Source organism: Barbus barbus, assembly GCF_936440315.1.
Source record: "Barbus barbus genome assembly, chromosome: 32".
NCBI lineage: Eukaryota > Metazoa > Chordata > Actinopteri > Cypriniformes > Cyprinidae > Barbus > Barbus barbus.
In genome coordinates this window covers 15,487,448-15,508,023 of record NC_136760.1, presented here as the reverse complement: position 1 = coordinate 15,508,023, position 20,576 = coordinate 15,487,448, and the positions used below count along the sequence as shown (strand labels likewise).

Sequence of the window (20,576 nt, the reverse complement as noted above, 5' to 3'; positions counted from 1 at the left end):
TGGCAGACAGGGGCGTGGTCTGGAAACAGTCATTCTTTTAGTCAAAATTGATAAAGTTATTCAAAAAATATTGTATTAGAAAAACATTACTGTAATTTGAGTTCCGGTTTCATAAAGATTGTTGAAATTGCCCTGCAATTTTCCTTCAATTTTTAACAAAAACATACCAAATTTTTGTTTTAAATCTGCTGATTTATAGCTCCTAAGCTGAGAAAACTGACCACAAGAAAATTCATACATGACCTATCAGTTTAGCACGAGTATGGATTTGGATTTGCCCCCTAACCTCAGCACTCTTCTGGTTACCATGGCGGGATGAGAGGGGTGATGGGTAGAGAATCATCACACTCTGCTGTAACATTCCATTCCATGCCAAAGATACATCAACAATATACACACACACACCAAGCTCAGAAATCATCAAGGGCTTTGGGCAAAAAAGACACCAAAATTAACAAAACATTCCCCCCAAATTTAAGATAAGTTGACAAAAAAACAACAACACACAATTGAACTAAATATAACAATGGTCACGTTGGCCAATCACACACATTTCTGTTAAGTATATGAATGCAGTGGCCAATCAGAGACATTTACTTTATTTCTATCCATCTATCTATCTATCTATCTATCTATCTATCTATCTATCTATCTATCTATCTATCTATCGTTCTCTCTCTCTCTATAAGAAAAGAAAGAAGAAAGTAGTGACGTATTGTCAAGTATGGTGACCCATACTCGAAATTGGTGCTCTGCGTTTAACCCATCCAAGTGCACACACACACAGCAGTGAGTAGTGAACAAATGCACACACACACACACACCGTGAACACACACCCGGAGCAGTGGGCAGCCATTTATGCTGCGGCGCCCGGGGAGCAGTTGTGGGTTCGGTGCCTTGCTCAAGGGCACCTCAGTCGTGGTATTGAGGGTGGAGAGAGCGCTGGACATTCACTCCCCCCACCTACAATCCCTGCCGGCCAGGGACTCGAACCCGCAACCTTTCGATTACGAGTCCAATTCTCTAACCATTAGGCCACGACTTCCCACTATATATACATACATTAGTACTGTCAAATGATTACTCCAAAATAAAAAGTGTGAACTATGTATATTTATTATAAATACAAGCACATGCATGTATATACAGTCGTGGTCAGAATTATTGGCACCCTTGGTAAATATGATCAAAGGCGGCTGTGAAAATTTATCTGCATTGTTATTCCTTTTTATCTTTTATTTTAAAAAATCACAAAAATCTAACCTTTCATTGGATAAGAATTTAAAATGGGGGGAAATATCATTATGAAATAAATGTTTTTCTCTAATACACATTGGCCACAATTAACGGCACCCTTTTATTCAATACTTTTTGAAACCTCCATTTGCCAGTTTAACAGCTCTAAATTTTCTCCTATAATGCCTGATGAGGTTAGAGAGGTTATTCCTTCATCCAGAATCTCTCCAGATCCTTCAGATTCACAGCTCCATGACGGTGCTTCTTCTCTTCAGTTCACCTCACTCATTTTCTACAGGGTTCAGGTCAGAGGACTAGAATGGCCATACCAGAAGCTTGGTTTTGTGCCCAGTGACCCCATTTTTGTGTTGTTTTTGAGGTTTGTGTTTGGATTATTGTCCAGTTGGAAGATCCAAACATGGCCCATTATAAGATTTCTAACAGAGCCAGTCACTTGTTGATTTTTTATCTATTGGTATTTGATAGAACCCATGATGCCATGTGTCTAAAAAAGATGTCCAGGACCTCCAGCAGAAATATAGACCCACAACATCAAAAATACAGCAGTATATTTCATTGTACTGGGTACTTTTTATTCCTGTGTTTACCAAACCCATCTTGAGTGTTTGCTGCTAAAAAGCTCATTTTTTAGCTTCATCTGACCATAGAAGCCAGTGCCATTTGAAGTTCCAGTTGTGTCTGACAACTGAATATGCTGGAGTTTGTTTTTGGATGAGCTAGGAGAATTTTTCCTGAAACCCTCCCAAACAACATGTGGTGATGTAGGTGCTGTTTGACAATTTTCCTGACCCCGAGACTCAACTATTTTCTGCAATGCTCCAGCTGTGGTCCTTGGAGAGTCTTTAGCCACCCAAACTCTCCTTCTCACCGTGCATTAGGACGATATAGACACACGTCCTCTTCCAGGCAATTCCGTAACATTTTATGTTGATTGGAAAATCTTAATTATTGCCCTGATGGTGAAAATGGGAATTTTAACTGCTCTAGCTCTTTTCTTAAAGCCACTTCACTAATTTGTGAAGCTCTATTATCTTTTGCTGCACATCAGAAATGTATTATTTGGTTTTTCTCATTGTGATGGATGATTAAGGGAATTTGGGCTTTGTTTTCCCTCCTATTTATATTTCTGTGAAACAGCCATGGCTGGATAATTTTCATGTTCATAATCACCCTGGAGTGCTCAAAATTGTGGATATGAATGGGAATATACTTCAGAGATATTTTAATCATAAGAATTTCTAGGGGTACCAATAATTGTGTCCAACATGTATTTGAGAAAAACATTTATTTCATAATGAGATTTTGCTTTTAGTTCAATGAAAGGTTAGATTTTTGTGATTTTTTAAAATAAAATATCAAAAGGATTAATAAATCAGGTTTATTTTGAGAGCCTTCTTTGATTATATTTACCAAGGGAGCCAATAATGCTGACCACAACTGTATTTAATTAACCCCATAACTGTCACCTGCCCGTATACGGGCAACCTAAATTTACTTCACTATATTACTATTAAATCCTAATCTAGTCATGGCAAACTATATATCGTTGGAAAGGTCTAAGACTCAAGAATACATATTTGTTGATGATTTTGCAGAAAAAATATATTTTGGAAGAGTAATGGATAATATATGAAAACAGTGTGCATCAAAAAATCTGTATCATTACAGGAGTTTTCACCTTCGTAACAAAAAGTCAACAACCACACTTTTAATCATTCAAACTTTGATTTTCATGCTAAAAGTTCATAACATAAACATTGATTCTAGTATTTAGCCAAAAATATTCAGAAAATAACATTATACATAGAGAACAGAGAGAGTGCAGAAAAAGATGCAGTGTGTGCCAACAAAAAACCGCTGTGATCTGCCATGCATGTAATTTGTATTTTTGTTTCAAGGCAGCACGAGACTGTTTCAATCACTGGCATGATGCCCAAAACTTGTAGGTTAACATTTATAAAGTTGTAAATAGTTGTTAACAAGAGGGGAAAAAGTTGTAAATAGGTGAAAATTGTAAATAGTTTAGATTGTAAAAAGTTTTGTCAAATGTTTGTGGTTTAGTTTTTATAGTTTTCTTTTTTGATTCATTCTTGTTTGCTTGTTCCAAATGAAATGTTTATAGAAATGTAGCATTTATTTATATAAAAACAATCAAACAAATAGTAAAAAACACAAAAAAAACATCAATGTGTATTGTGGTGTCATTTGCCAGATCAAGTAACTAGGACATTTAGGAATCACCAATAGGGTGTGCCCCTAGTGGATTTTTGGAGGTTATGCAGCTAAAAGTCTTACAGAAAGCTCATTTTTTGAGTTTTTGACCTAAAATTTTTAAAACAACTTGGTTAGAATTTTGGCTTTGACTTTCTGTCTTTTTTAGGCTGAAACCTATATTAATTTATATATTTTTTTAATAAAAGAAATAATATATATTTTATTATATTTTTATAACACTAAACTTAAATTTCAATAACTTTTATATAATTTAATTCTATAAATAATCTGCCAAGTGTCTTCTTTTAAAAGAGACCAACCATAAGTCTTTAGTCCAAAGGGTTCATGAATTACAACCATTTAAGTTTGGGTAGTGCATTTTCACATCAATGCTCAAAAAGGGGGGTGACAGTTTTAAGAAACATATGCTATGTCTATATATTATATATATATTTTTAGAAATATAAAATATAACAAATATATAAATGCATATAAATGTAAAATATATGTGTGGATTTATATATACAGTGGTGTGAAAAAGTGTTGGCCCCCTTCCTGATTTTTTTATTTTTTTGCATGTTTGTCACACTTTAATGTTTCAGATCATCAAACTAATTTAAATATTAAAGATAACAAGTAAACACAACGAGGTCACGAACAGATGGCCGGATATTGTCCTTCAGGATTTTTTGGTAGACAGCTGAATTCATGGTTCCATTTATCACAGCAAGTCTTCCAGAACCTGAAGCAGCAAAACAGCCCCAGACCATCACACATATTTTACTGTTGGTATGATGTTCTTTTTCTGAAATGCTGTGTTACTTTTACGCCAGATGTAATGGGACACACACCTTCTAAAAAGTTCAACTTTTATCTCGTCAGTCCACGGAGTATTTTCCCAAAAGTCTTGGGGATCATCAAGATGTTTTCATGGCAAAACTGAGACAAGCCTTTGTGTTCTTTCTGCTCCGCAGCGGTTTTCGTCTTGGAACTCTGCCATGCAGGCCATTTTTGCCCAGTCTCTTTCTTATGGTGGAGTCATGAACACTGACCTTAACTGAGGCAAGTGAGGCCTGCAGTTCTTTAGATGTTGTTGTGGGGTCTTTTGTGACCTGTTGGATGAGTCATCACTGCACTCTTGAGGTAATTTTGGTCGGCCAGCCACTGTTCCATGTTTTCGCCATTTGTGGATAATGGCTCTCACTGTGGTTCGCTGGAGTCCCAAAGCTTTAGAAAGGGCTTTATAACCTTTTCCAGACTGATAGATCTCAATTACTTTCGTTCTCATTTGTTCCTGAATTTCTTTGGATCTCAAAACGATATGTAGCTTTTGAGGATCTTTTGGTCTACTTCACTTTGTCAGGCAGGTCCTATTTAAGTGATTTCTTGATTGCGAACATGTGTGACAGTAATCAGGCCTGGGTGTGGCTAGAGAAACTGAACACAGGTGCGATAAACCATAGTTATGTTTTAACGGGGGGGCAAACACTTTTTCACACAGGGCCATGTGGGTTTGGATTTTGTTTTCCCTTCATAAAAAAAAAACCTTCATTTAAAAACTGCATGTTGTGTTTACTTGTGTTATCTTTGATTACTATTTAAATTTGTTCGATGATCTGAAACATTAAAGTGTGACAAACATGCAATAAAATAAAATCAGGAAAGAGGCCAACACTTTTTCACACCACTGTACCTAAATAAACAGTACACATACATATAGTTTGTAAACAAAAACTTTTATTTTGGATGAGATTAATCGTTTGCCAGCACAAACGTTTTATGTGCACAAAGTGTAAAAATGCCGACGTTGATTAATTTCACTGAAAACAATCTACAGTATTCTAATTAATTGAAATCAATCAAATACTTAAATATAAATTTAAATTAAGACAACACACTCTAAAAAATGCTGGGTTAAATTTTTAACCCAACCGCTAGGTCTAAACAACACAATCGCTGGGTTCTTCTTATTTTACCCAGCATTTTTTAGAGTGCAGATGCATTTAATATGACAATCCTAAAAAATGCCCTTAGAAAGTTTTGTGTTGTTTTTTTTAAACGTCCTTGAAAATCAATTCCAGGGGCAATTAGTGCCACCTGGAAAAATTATTTTCTGAGCCTGACACACAAACATAAACTAGAACATTGTTTTTAATCTACAAATAAGAACCACAGAGCCAATTCAAGAACCCTACATAGCACAAAGCAGTTCAACAAGAAGTCTTTTGCTGAACCAAAGGAGCTGCCTTGACTTCTGGGATAAGAGACATGCTTGATCAGACAAAAATGACAGTCTGAAAATATATTTAGACATATTCATAGTGTACAAATTAAGGAAAGTCTATACATGCATGCAAACTGCTTGCAAAATGGTTGACATTGTTTCTATATCTCATGAATAAGCTGGCAACAAAATCTGGTCAAACCAGATGAGGCTCCATCTGGGGTGACACGCAAACCGTTCATGAGCACTGACTCAGCAGTACTATATTCGGCAGAGCTATACATTCCAATAATATAATGAAAATGTTCAAAGGAAAATGCATCTTATGAGTTTCATTACTGTTGTGCAGAGGCATGGTACAATCCTAAAAACATGTGACAGAGCAAAAAGTTATTTTGAGCATTTGAAGTAAGTTATCAATGCAGAATATGCACACAGACACCCGTACACACACACAGTCACAAGTATAGCAGCAGGTCATCTCTTCTCAGCTTGCCTTTAGGGTTTGATGGGTAAACAGAAGCCTATTTTGCATAAAAGTGCAAATAACTGGTCATATTAACAAATTACTTTTACCTTTGAGTAAAAACTCAGCTCAAAGCAAACACCAATATCAAATTTCAAGTCATTAGCACATACATGTGCGCAATCAAATGTATAATGGTGTGACTGTATAGCATCTTTCAATAACTCAAATACATGTGAAGTGAAGTGACATTCAGCCAAGTATGGTGACCCATACTCGGAATTCGTGCTCTGCATTTAACCCATCCAACGTGCACACACACAGCAGTGAACACACACACAGCAGTGAACACACACCCGGAGCAGTGGGCAGCCATTTATGCTGCGGCGCCCGGGGAGCAGTTGGGGGTTCGGTGCCTTGCTCAAGGGCACCTCAGTCGTGGTATTGAGGGTGGAGAGAGCGCTGGACATTCACTCCCCCCACCTACAATCCCTGCCGGCCGGGGACTCGAACCCGCAACCTTTGGATCACGAGTCCAACTCTCTAACCATTAGGCCACGACTTCCCCTATGTGTAAATTGAGTCCCATATTATAACTGAAAAATACATAAGAACGCATTAAAAAGTGTATTACGCAATATGCTCATGATAGTTGCAAAAAAATTCAAATTAAGAGTATTTTTGATATGTAGCTTGAATAGCTCTGCTCCCAACCCCTATATTTAAATAACCACAATACAAGTGATATTCTTCCGCAGTAATTTTGTCTAGTTTTACCTTGTTTTCCAGTGCAAAGTCTAAAGATTCTTAAATCAAGATACTTACTTCAGAAGCAAAATAAGAAAACGTTTAATTTTTTGTGAATCTTGAATCGAAAAATCAATTTAATTCAAAAGCAAGTTTTCATACGCCATTGACAGATTTGATTTAGATTCTAATTTAGATTTTCATAATTGTGAAAAATATGAATGTTTAGATATTTGCATTGGTAACCAATATACTGATATTAATTTTTTACAATGCATGCAATATTTAAATGGCATGACTTTAAGACTTTTGCTCTGATTTAAGACCTTTAGAAGGCCTCAATTTGTAGAGGGGCCGTTTTAAGAATCACACAAACCATTTGTGGGATAATACAATCTAAAAACATGAAATATTAACCAAGCATTCAGAGCAGACCCATTGATGCACATCAAATGACTAACAGACCTTAGTCAGGGGGCCGTTTCATACAACAAGTTTACCAAACAAGCCAGGCTTATTTCAGTTATTCTGACTTAGTCAATTGATTTGGTTCAAAATATGTCAGACTAACTGAAATAAACCTGGCTTACTTGGTAAATCTGTTTTATGAAACAGGTCCCAGGTTAGACATCATACTGTATTTAGCGAACCGATAAAAACAAGGCTGTGAGAGAATAGACTTGGTCTTTTCAAATGGCATGCACGATATAAGATATGTAATAATTTCCACCAAATCACAACTTTCAAAACTGTTTTATGGAGCTTGTGTCTACTAAATGTATTTTTTCATTAACAAGTTGCTTCAGCTAATCGGTATGTTGTTAGTAAACAACAGTACAATCCACTAAACGCTGCACTTCTATCATCACAGCCTTGATTTCACTCCTGTCAAGAGTTAAATATGGTGCTACTCTAAGGTCTATATGACAGCCAATGTGATGGGGAGGGGTGTGTGTTATACTGTATATGTATCGAATACACCGATACTGTTCTTGAAATGTCCCTCCAAACACACCTGCTGATGATGAAATGGCATTCTCCCAGCATGCATCCAACCAAGGCTCAATTAACAAAACCAGCTGGGTTCATGTAGAAGGCAAGGGTGTATATTTCAAACACTTTTTCAGTGATATCCAATTTGTGTCTGCTTTCTGAAGGTCAGAACGGCACCTCAAACAGCTTCCACGCTATTCTTCAACATTACGTGAAAAAAGTGAACCTTCTGATTTTGTCCCTACCGTAGCTAGTGTTTGATGAATAAGATGGAGGCCATTTCTCTCACAGTCAGTACCAATAAAACCAGGACAAAGAAAATGTCACAGGCCCACTCTAGATTTCAGGGCTAATTGCTAGTGCCTGTTTCTCAGGGACGTACTGTAGCAGGAGTGATATCACCAGCTATTTCTCTATTTACTTCCAACAGCTGTAAAAAATTTACATTCAGCCTGCTCAGTTTCTGCAAAGAGCCAAAATCCACAATCTTTTATGTAACCAAATACCTTCTAAAGGAAAGTCATAACTTGCCTAATGCTGCAGTTCTCATCTGGTGGGTCACAGCAATCAACACCAAAATAAAAGAGACTCATCAACTTTTAAAAAGGAGGAGATATTGACATCTTTTGTTGTAGATGTCAAAGGGCTTCAATCCAATCAAAATTAGTATTTTGGTGCCAATTTGTGTCATTAATGCCAAATTTACACAAACTGTGAAATGGCATTTATATGTATATCTTGACAGACTGTTTAATGCTGCTTGGAGGTATTATAAATATATAACCCAAACTAATAGTAAATAGTTCACCAGCAATGGGGAAAAATCTGTGCCAATCACAAAGTGTTTTGTGCTGTAAACGCCCGATTAAATTAATTTCACTTTAATAACAAAAAAATTAAAAACCAAAAATACATGCCACAGTGTTGGGACAGCACTTGACGCTTTACATAAAAATAATGTGTCCTCAACTAAACCCAGTTAAGAACTGCCCTATGTGCCAGCCTCACTCCCATGATGATTTAGCTAGTACTCTATATTACATCAGTCCGATTTGAATTTCTGGCACAAATCATGCCGACCTGACAATAAGGTTATACAGAATGCAAATTAACCAAATTATGCATCAGTTTAGTTCACATACTGTTCCAGAAGATCATTTTTAAAAGATACATAACATTTGTTTCAAACAAAATGTATCAGTCTTCATATTAAAATTAAGCAACCACTTTATGAACCTTGCAGAATATGTACAGCAATATGTAGAAAACAGAAACCATTGGCACAAACAGCCTCCTTAGTCTATGACTGCGATGCTATTAGGAAATGTAACCCAAGATAGAGGTTACAGGACATCATTACCACAAAAAAAAAAAAAAAAAAAAAAAAAAAAAAAAAAAAAAATTGAACTTGCAACTACAGACAATATTGATTAAGGTTAGAGATCGACCACCTTGACAGCAAAATCAACTAATAGCTGAGATTGCAAAGACTATCCTTCTAACACCCTCAGTGTTAACTTAAGATACAACAATTATAGTGCTGTAGACCTATTCCTTTAAATAAAATCAACAAAAATACGGGTTGTATAAGTTATTAAACTTGCTGCTTTTTATAGGACTTCCAAATGCACATACACGGTCTGAAAATAAGGTGCAAAAATTCTTCCTTTAGTGGTACAAGAGTTCAAAACAGCACCAAAAGAATAGGGATTACTAATCTTAGGTACTACGCAACCTTTAGGGGTAAAGGCGCAAAAGGTATCCGACAATGCAAACGAGATAAATCATGACTATGCAGGTTTTTTTTGTTTGTTATATATATATATAGGAAAGAAGCATAATTCAGACTTAAGATTTTTAAGACTTAAAAAAAAGAAATAAAATAAATTAAAAAAAAAGATTTATAGATAAATGGTGCCAGTTCTCAAAATAAAAATTAGCCCAACAAAACATTTCCCTTAATAAACCCCTTAGTGATCACCGTATTCAAGTTTTACAACTTAAAAGGGTTTTGACAGCACTACATTACGCATAACAGGGCAGCACTGACACATAATGAGCGCTGGAGGATAGGTGGGTGGAACCAGACTACCCCGTACAGACATAGACAAATCTTTGAGGTAATGAGATTAGTATAGGCGACGCACTCCCAACACACTCACCGGTGCTCATCGTTATCCGCAGACCTTTCCAGACTCCAATGTCATGCAAGTCTCTAGATCGTCATTCACCCCGAGCCATCAACGCATTCACCCCGAGCCATCAACGCGCTCCGTGCATCTTTCAATCGCACAAGTGCTCGAGCCAACGTGGCAATAATGTAATTAAAAAAAAGATCGCGAAATAAGCCCTCGCACTTCCGACTGAAGAAAAGTCGTTGTCATTATACGCTGTAGAATCGCTAATAAACGTAGTGCGCAGCGTTGCAGGCGCATGCAGGAGCGGGGTGTGGCCATATGGCTGTGATGCGCGTGTGCGTATTTGCCTCAGCACCATTCCTGCACGAGACGCTCAGTGACAGTTGTGCGTCTGGGAAATGGAGTTTATGGGCGCGAATCAAACTCGAGATCAGCCACAGCAATAATCATAAACGAAATAACAATTAAGCACTATGTCACTTTAAAGCAAAACTCACCACAAAAAGTGAGGATTTCCATTTGTATTGTCCCAAGAAAAGAGCCCACTCTGATATTTGTAACAGGATATAACTGGGGCCCCCAGGGGCCTCGGGTGGCCCACAACAAGCCTCCACGCGACACTTAAAGTAATAACCACCATTAGTCAAAGCAAAAACCGTGCGGGACGAGGTGTGCACATATAGTGACGCCATGCTAGAAGCAAGCCTAATAATATACAGATATTAATATTTGAAAAGGCATGTAAATTTATGGCTCAAAAAGTAATAAGACAATTACACTTAAATGGCTGTACGGTGCAGTATTGAGATGCTATTATAGCTTACATTTTCCTTTTTTTAGTTTTTTTAAGTAACTTTTTCAAGATTCTTTAAATACCTATAGTTTAATTTTAGTACATAAAGTTAAATTAAGTGAAAGACTTTGAGAAGTTTTTTTCCCCAATTAAGCTTTACTTCAAGTAACAAATTAATGGTTTTAGTTCACTGTATCAACCCTGATATTCAGCAACTGCACAATAGGAAAATGTGCATAAGCAAATTAACACCATCTAGTATTGAAGTGACAGCTGAAGTCTCTTCAGTTGATGGAAAACTACATGAGATTGACAACCACTAATACCACAACTGACAAAGTCTGATTTGTTAGGCTCTAACAGTTAAAGCAAACAATCAGCAGTGTTAAATGAAGTAGCTTCAAGATATCTTACTTGGAAAGGTGTGGGGGGGGGGGGGGGGGGGGGGGTACAAATTGTATGACAAACCAAATTAAATTAATCACTTTATTTAAATCTCTTTACAATAGTTTATTTATATTTAAAAATATAAATTAAAATACCAGCTGCAGTTGATTAAGAGACATCAGCATGTGTTATTTGGCCCCACTTTTTTACACAGATAGTCCATAAGATCCTGCAACAAGAGTCACAAATGTCTGGTTATGCTACATTTCAGGGCCTCTTTAAGCAACCACATGAAATTATGCAGGTTTTAAATTTGCTCACTTTAATTTTTTGCATCTGATGTACAGCCGCATCATCCAACAACTCAACATTGATGTCATCTTTATTGTCTTCAGAAAGGAACAGTGTCTTCAAAGGCAGAAAATAACCATTATTGAATGTTATACCGAGCAAAATAAATTACACAATATTATAACTCACTTCTCCATGGGAAGTTACTATTGTGGCTGTCGCCATCATTTCATCACCAACGGAGCGACTCATTTGTCTGTTCATCAGTTAGATTTATAAAAAAAAAGCGCCCTTTTAGTGAAAAGCCACACAGTCAAGAAACTCACTGGTAAAACCACATAAGCGAGGAAACATTACCTGAATTTACCCAACCCGAATGCCTGATCACGGTTTTTTACAATCCGCCCTTGGGTTCTTTTTGCACTTATAGTGGATGCAGACCTGTCAGAGATCAGAACTTTAGGAAACAGCCTAACATGTACAAAAGAAATTTAACCCTCTGGTGCCCATCACTTAGGCAACCAATTACAATCCTCTTCAGTCAGAACAGACAAAAGAAAAAGACAAATTAATGGAAAATGTACACTATTTTGTTTTCATTTCTATTCTTTAACATTTTGTATTGTGAGGGGATTTTGTAGGACTGCAAAATATTCACCTATAAAAGCAAGCACTTTTTTTTTTTTTTTTTTTTTTTAAGAAAAAGGAGTAAAAGGTACTTAAAATCCAGTGCATTAAAGGCATATTGGTGCCACCTGGACTGAAAAAAAAAAAAAAAAAAAAAAAAAAAAAAAAAAGCGCAATACCATGTAACCGCTAGATTAATGTACAGCCTCATTTATAAATACATTACAGCGCTGTGCAATTCATAATTTCAGAAAAAAGTTTTAAGTTTTGCATTTGTAGATACACACACGCACTACTTCATTGTGATCGATTTGTAGATTGTACCGTTCCAATGAAGTTATAAATTCAAAACAAACTGCAGTCTAAAACGGCCAGATTAAATCAAATTTAAAAATTTACCTCAGACTTCCAGTGCTCTTGCTGTTGTGCAGGGTCTTCTTAGTGGGCTTCTGTGATGACAAGGCTCATAAGTAAAATTTTAATTAGGCACCCACATACAGTGCCCTCCATAAGTATTGGAACAGTAAAGACAAAATTGCTCTGTTGGCTGTGGAGTCAAGACACTTGCAAATATGATTAAAAGATGAATATGAGACAAAACTACAGAATGTCACATTTTATTATTAGCCGTTTCAACATGTTTTACCAAATAAAAATAACAGCACTTTTAGAGTTTCATCCCTCTATCTGATGTGAGCATAAGTATTGGGACAGTTGAACAGAAGGCAGATATAAGAGATTAAAAGCTATTATTTAGTTGCAGATCCCTTACGCACAATCACAGCAGTGAGTCTGTGACCCATAGACATCACCAGATGCTTGGTCTCTTCCTTTGAAATACTTTTCCCAGCCTTTAATGCAGCCAATTCCAATTGTTGCTTGTTTTGGGGAGTTGCTGCCTTTACTCCCCTCTTCAGCTGGTGAAATTCATGTCAATCTCCAGATTTAAATCCGATTGAACTTGGGCAATCTTTGCCCTTATAAATTCTTTGGCAGGGTGTTTTGGGTCATTGTCCTGATGCAATATGAAGCACTTCCCAATGAATCTGGTGGCATTTTCTTGAATATTGGTAGGCAAGATGGTATTGTACCCTTCCAAATTAATTCTGCTACGGTTATCATACATTAAGTCATCAGTAAAGTTGAGAGGGCCTGTTCCAGAGACAGCCATGCATGCCCATGCCATGACACCACCTCCACCATGCTTTACAGATGAGGCTGTATGCTTGGGATCACTGCAGTTCCCTTTTTTTCTCCACATTTTTGCTTTCCCGTCACTTAGATAAAGGTTCATCTTTGTCCATAAACAGTTCCAAAACTCTTCTGGCTCACCTTTGTGCGTTTTTGCAAACTCTAATCTTGCCTTTCTATTTTTGGTGCTGGTCAGAGGTTTGCATCTTGCTGTGTAGCATCTGTAATTCTGTGTCAAAGTCTCCAGAGGACAGTAGATTGTCAGAGCATCACCCCAGCTTTCTGGAAGTTGTTGGTGATTTTACAGACACGTCTTTTAGGGTTCATTTTCACAGCTTTTATGATTTGTCTGTCATCAACTACTGTTGTTTTCTCAGCCGATCAGGTCGTTGTCGGTTGCTGGTGTCGCTGCTGGTTTCCAAACTCTTGATTTCTCCATACCCTTTGTTTTTGCTAGAGCTCTAATTGACTTCCTCTTTTCTTTTAGCATCCAAATTGCTTGCTTTTCTCTCAAAGTCAGCTCCCTCATCTTCATCCTGGTTTGTGTGTGTCATCATCGAATGCAAGATTCAGAATACAGAAGTAATGGATATAACTGATACGACACATTCCCTGCTTTTAATATCTGAAGAATTAATGCAGCAGGACACAGCTGATCACTTAGAAAGACCTGTGAGGCAACTGTTCCAATACTTATGCTCACATCAGATAGAGGGATGAAACTCTAAAAGTGCTCAACTTCTTAGCTGGTAAAACATCTGTGTTGAATCACCCAATAATAAAATGTGACATTCTGTAGTTTTGTCTCATATTCATCTTTTAATCATATGTCTTGACTCCACAGCCAACAGAGCAATTGTGTATTTACCGTTCCAATACTTTTGGAAGGCACTGTAGATGACAAATGGAGAGTCAGTACCTTTGGGCCTTCAACTGGAGCAGTCTTGTTTTGACCTGATGACCTTTGTTGGCCTTCTCTGGCACTCAAACCTAAAAGAAGTTAAAGCTAACCTTAAATAATTTAAAGTTACATTTAAAAAGAAAAAACACTAAGTGAACAAACCTTTTTTGCTTTGCTTTCGAGATAAGGGCTTCTGCATTTCTGGAGACGCACACTAAAAGAAGAAAGAAAGAAAACCACCACCAGTACTGATGTAAGTGGCGAACACCAGAGGGCAGCAAAATCATCATTTTACCGTGAGCGCCATAGTGACCTCCCCCACAGACGTGTCATCATCTGAAAAAACATTAGGGATTATAAATAATAATAAAACCATCGAGACATGACAAACAGGCTCTGTAATTGCCTTACCGTTCATTAGGTCTTTTATCAGCGTGGTGTGGAGCGACTGCGGCATTTTCATCAGCTCTATTTTGAAGACTCGGTCCACAGTGGCCAGTAATTTGTTCAGATTAGCCTCCATTTCGTTTATTCGGTCCTGGGCTGTTCCAGTGCAAGTAAAGAGTGGATTCGTTTATATATACAGAAACAGGAAAGAGCATGTGCTGACTGTAATACACGACTGACCTTCCTTCTCAAACTGCTGTATGAACAACTCCTTTCTCTTCGTAATCCTAATTTTCTGATCATAGTCGATCTGACCGTCAGAATCCTGACTGCCTTTTCTAGTTCTTCGTAGAGCCATGCTAATAATTACACAAGCTCTTCAGATCCCTTTTTTTATTTTTTTTTATAAACAATTCAAAACTCAGAACAGGTGTTCACCAATTACCTTCTTCTGTTTTAATAGCGAATGGCAAGTTGACAATTTAAAAGGTCACTAGCGCCGGTTACTGGCCTGGATCCTCGGTGTTTCCCAAACGGAAGAGAACTGCAACATAAAAACGTAAAATTAAAATAAATAAATAAATTTATAATACAACAAATTAAAACACTAAATAAGTATTATAAAATACATTGTATGTTTTTTTCTATATTTTATTTGTTTACTTGTATGTCATGTGACCATTAAGCTACCTGAACATGTGTTGTTAAAATATTTGTTTGTTTGTTTTGGAAAATACTCAATCTAAGATGCTTGCGGGCATATACAACTCACAACAAAGAAGTGGATAAAATAGTAAAAGAAAAACTAAACTGACTAAAGAAGCGTTAAAAAAAGAGTTTAGGCGGGTTAAGGCTAGAAGGGATACGTATAGCGCCACTGGGCATGCGCACATCAATACAGCGTAATTTTTCTCACACTGTACAATAATTACTATTTTTTCATTCTTGTAAGGGGTAGGTTTAGGGTTGTGGTAGGTGTAGACGTTAATAAAACACGATCTAATAGGTAGAAAATTTATTTCATTGTTCATTTCCGGTCGGAGCTGTATCCCTTCAAGTCACAACCATAGGCTGTGTCCAAATTCAGGGTCTGCATCCTTCGGAGTACTCATTTGAAGGATGTTACGTCACAGCGCCGCGACGAAGGCTGTCCAAATTCGTAGGATCCTTCAAATGCGGCCCACAAATACGTCCTCCTTTTCCCCGAATTGGAAGGATGGGTGTGATGGATCCTTTCCCGTCCTACCTATCCCATAATTCTTTTCGGCAGAGCGTAATGGCGGACGAAGCGAGCGGTAGCGGAGTGGGAGAGGAGTTTCTCTGACAAAACAAGCTAAAGTTTATGCTTCGGCTCAATGAATTTGTAGGAGAAATTAGTAGAATACTTAAAAACAAATAAAAATAGGCTATAATGGCTTACCTGGATGTGATTGTCTTGTAGTCTGATATAAAAAACTCTCCGACAACGAGCAAAGAAAGTATTTAATTTATTTAATTGCTTTATTTCTTCCAAAAGAATTAAAATGAGGAGAATAACTCTTTGTTTGTCCATTTTCCCGCTTCTTGCTTGGCGCTGTCACGGTTGCTAGGCGACAGGATATGAGCAACGGGTAAGGGAGGGAACTGAAAGAAGGGTAGGCTGTCCAAATTCACAAACACCGACTTCCGGGTTTTGCGGACGTCGGAGGATCCCTCCTCCTTCAACCGGGTAGGAAGGATCCTAAGGAGGATGCAGACCCTGAATTTGGACACAGCCATAGTATGTCTATGGTCACAACCGCTTAGGCGAAAACACGCGACGGGTGCCCAGACATTGAGGATGATTACACTGGTTTCCGGTTTGATCGTGGTTTGAGGAGGAAGAGGACCGGAAGGACGGACGAAGTGGCGCGCACTTTGAGGAAGAGAAACAGGACTTTACTGAACAGTCGAAAGAATCGCTCGTGAAAGGTTTGGATTACGAAGTCCTGTGAACATAAGACTGACTGGAATACGAAGTGAGAGTTGGTGGTGAGTCGATTGAGGAGTGGTGTGGGGGGCATCGGCCGACGGCCTGTATAGGTCCGGTAGCGGTGTTGCCCCACGGATTCTTTGTCGGCTAAGCACTATCAACTTTAACAGGATGGCGGGGAGGAGTGTGGATGGTATGGAATATAGTGAGCAAGAGGAGGGGAATGATAGCGATGGGAGGAGAGGAAGTGAGTGGGAAGAAGTAAGGAGGGAGAATCCTGGTAAGAAAGGGACAAATCGTAAGAGAAAGAAGAATGGAGTTAGCTCAACTGGATCGGAAAGTGAAGGGAGAGATGATGAAGGAGAGGATAGTAGAGTAAGACTGTTTAATGTAGTGGTACGATTTGAAGGAGAGGGGGGAGTTAAGAGAATGGATCCACTTAAGTTAACAAAAACAATAAGAGAGCAAGTTGGAGAAGTGAAATATGCAAGAATATTGGGAGATGGAAATCTACTTATAGGATGTAATAATGAAGGGCAGATTGAAAAGGCAAAGAAGATGAGATGTATTGGAAAAATTAAAGTAGACAAAGTAATAAGAGTGGGAGAGAGAAGAGCAGGTGGTGGTAAGGGGGTGATATATGGAATTCCACTTACTGTAAAAATGAAGGAACTAGTGAAAACATGAGGGTGCAAAGCAATGCAGTTAAAAGTGCTGTAAGAATGACAAGGGGAATTGAAAAAATAGAAACAAAAACTGTTGTGGTGGAATTTGAATCAAAGGATGTGCCAAAGGATATGTATTATGGATTCATGAGATATAGTATAAGGGAATACAGGCCTAACCCAATGAGATGCTATAAATGTCAAGAATTTGGACATGTGGCTAAAGTGTGCAAAGGAAAAAGAAGGTGTGCCAGGTGCAGTGGGGATCATGAGTATGGAATGTGTGGGGAAGAAGTGAGGCCAAAGTGTTGCAGTTGTGGAGGGAATCACAATGTCGCATTTTGGGGGTGTGAAGTGATGAAAAAAGAAGTGAAAGTGCAACAGATTAGAGTGAAGGAAAGCATTTCTTACTCTGAAGCTGTTAAAAGATCTGAAAGAGAAAAGGAGAGTCAGAAGAGAGAATATATGAATAAGGGGACAAGGGAAGTCCAACAGGAGCAAAAGGAGCAGTGGGAGGAGAAGACGAAAGTGGTGACATTTATAGCGGGAGTGATAAATGCTACAGCTGAAATCAGATCTAAAACGGAGAGAATTCAGATTATTGTAAAAGCAACAATACATCATTTAAACATGGCAGGTCTCAAATGGGAAGAAGTGAGGGATGAATTAAGTGTACAGTCGAGTCAAGAGACGACATGGGTGGGTTAATCATTATAATAATGTTACTCCTTCAATGGAATGCGAGGAGCTTGATTGCAAATGGACAAGATTTTAAACAGTTTATTGCGAGTAGGAGAGAAAAACCAGACATAATATGTGTTCAGGAATCTTGGTTTAAGCCTAATCTGGATTTTATTATATATGGGTATGTAGCAATTAGACAAGATAGGGTAAATGGTGGTGGAGGGGGTTGCGTTACATTTGTAAAGCAGGGGATTCCACATAGGGAGTTATGCATAGGGAAGGAACATGAATATGTAGTAGTGGAAGTATGGGGTGTAGGGAAGAAATTTGTAGTTATAAATTATTATAATCTGTGTAGAAGGTTACAGTTAAATCATCTGGAGGAAATAAAGGGACAAGATAGTAGTAATATTGTATGGTGTGGGGACTTCAATGCGCATAATACATTGTGGGGAAGTGAAAAAGTGGATATTAATGGGCAAGTGATAGAAGAGCTATTAGGGGAAGTGTGGATGATGATTAAAAAGATGGGTGGGGAGAGGAGAGATTGGAGTTACCCGGTATTGTGTAATGGAAACGAGATTGCAGTAACAAATAAAGAAAAGGCTGAAATGTTGGTAAATACGTTTGTTAAGATACATAGCTCAAATAATTTATCTGAAGAAGGGAAGGGAGAAAACTAGAGCTGAAAATTTGGAGGCTCTGAGGGTGATGGGAAATGTTGAAGGTGAACAAAATGTACCATTTAGTATGGGAGAATTAAGTAGAGCATTGGCAAAAACTGGGAAGAATGCACCAGGGAAAGATGAAGTATGTTATAGCATGTTGAAGCAGTTAAGTAAGGAGGGGAAGAAGAAGTTATTGATGTTATACAATAAAGTGTGGGAAGAAGGGAAAGTACCAAACAGCTGGAAGGAAGCAGTTATTGTTCCAATAAGAAAACCTGGGAAAGATTCAACTAAGCCTACAAATTATAGACTCATTGCCCTGACTTCTCATCTCTAAGCTAATGGAAAGAATGGTAAATGAGAGATTAATGTATATTATGGAAAAGCAAGGTATGGTGACTGAATGCCAAAGTGGATTTAGGAGGGGAAGGGGTACAATGGATGCAGTGGTATGTTTAGAGGATGAAATAAGAAAAGCTCAAATAAATAAAGAGACGATAGTAGCAGTATTCTTTGATGTTGAAAAAGCATATGATATGCTGTGGAGAGAGGGGTTGATGATTAAGTTGTATAAAATGGGAGTTAGAGGAAGAATTTTTAACTGGATTAAGGAATTATTGATAGGAAGAACAATTCAGGTCAAAATAGGGACAGATTTTTCAAGCAAGCATGTAGCAGAGAATGGAACGCCCCAGGGGAGTGTAATAAGTCCCACATTATTCTCAGTAATGATAAATGACATGTATATAAATGCATCAGCGGGTACATGGGGAGATCACTATTTGCGGATGATGGAGCAATATGGAAAAGGGGAAGGAATGTTGATCATATAGTTAAGAAAGTACAAGAGGGTATACAACAGGTTGAGAAATGGGGAATAAAATGGGGCTTTAAATTTTCTGTTGAAAAAACTAAAGTAATGTTTTTTACAAGGAGGAAGATCAATGAAGGTTTTAATTTAAAACTATATGGAAGTTATTTGGAGAGAGTTGATAAATTTTGCTTTCTAGGAGTACATTTTTATTCAAGGTTGACATGGGTAGAACATATAAAGCGTGTGGAGGATAAATGTAAAAAAGTAATAAATACAATGAGATGTCTGTCAGGGTTAGAATGGGGAGCGGACTATCAGTCACTGAAATATATATATGTAAGCTTAATAAGATCAAGGATAGATTATGGAAGTGTGGTGTATGGTTCAGCAGCCAAATCTGTACTTGCGAGACTTGATGTAATACAGGCTAAAGCATTGAGACTATGCTTAGGAGCAGTAAAAACATCACCAGTGTGTGCACTACAAGTGGAAGCAGGAGAAATGCCACTGGACATTCGACGTAAACAATTGCTGGTAAATTATTGGATTAATCTTAAGGGACATCGTGAGGGTCACCCTGCGAAGAAAGTGCTGCAAGCGAACTGGGAAAAGGAAAGGGCGCAAAAGTTTAGCTTTGGGTGGATAGGAGATGAGGCAGCTAGAGAGTTGGGGGTGAGCGAAAAAGAGTTCTGCCCTACTGTTGTATGGCCCAACTTTCCAATATGGAAGATTGAAACAATGGAAGCTGATTTTGAATTACATAGAATTAAAACAATAAACAATAGTGTAGACCTTCTACAGATATGTGGATAATAAATACAGAGATTATATTCCGATTTACACCGATGGGTCAAAAGATCCTGAATCAGGAAGGACTGGATCAGCTATTTTTATAGTTAATCAAGGAGGTGAGGAAAGCAAAAGAACCACGGATGATCTAAATGTGTATACAGTTGAGTTATATGCAGTCATGATGGCATTAGAATGGATTAGGAAGGAGGGCAAATAAGTAAGGTTTTATTTGGTAGTGATTCATTATCAGCACTATACAGTCTCAGGACAGGTATGTCCAATAGCTGGCAGGATGTGTTATATGAAATATTAGCAATATATGCAAGAGTAAAGGAAAAAGGTAATGAGATCCAATTGATTTGGACCCCAGCTCATGTAGGCATGT

General features: G+C 37.7%; 2 protein-coding genes across 3 annotated transcripts in view; both read right to left on the bottom strand.

Annotated features, from left to right (window-relative positions):
• The window catches only part of LOC306852334 (actin-binding LIM protein 2-like), a 65,804-nt gene extending 55,438 nt beyond the window's left edge, over nt 1-10,366 (bottom strand). For both annotated transcript variants that reach the window (XR_013782573.1, XR_013782574.1), the window contains exon 1: nt 10,065-10,366. The gene's annotated coding sequence lies outside the window, so the exon portion shown is untranslated. The remainder of the gene's footprint in view (nt 1-10,064) is intronic.
• Nucleotides 10,367-10,976: 610 nt separating this feature from the next.
• Nucleotides 10,977-15,085, bottom strand: LOC306852644 (borealin-2-like). The gene is made up of 10 exons (XM_079389644.1): nt 14,858-15,085; nt 14,642-14,773; nt 14,526-14,566; nt 14,393-14,444; nt 14,249-14,319; nt 12,538-12,587; nt 11,869-11,952; nt 11,701-11,767; nt 11,542-11,628; nt 10,977-11,449 (listed from the first exon to the last, which is right to left on the bottom strand). The coding sequence occupies exons 1-10, from the start codon at nt 14,973-14,975 to the stop codon at nt 11,399-11,401; spliced, it is 753 nt and encodes a 250-aa protein (XP_079245770.1). The 5' UTR covers nt 14,976-15,085; the 3' UTR covers nt 10,977-11,398.
• Between the last annotated feature and the right edge of the window lie 5,491 nt (nt 15,086-20,576).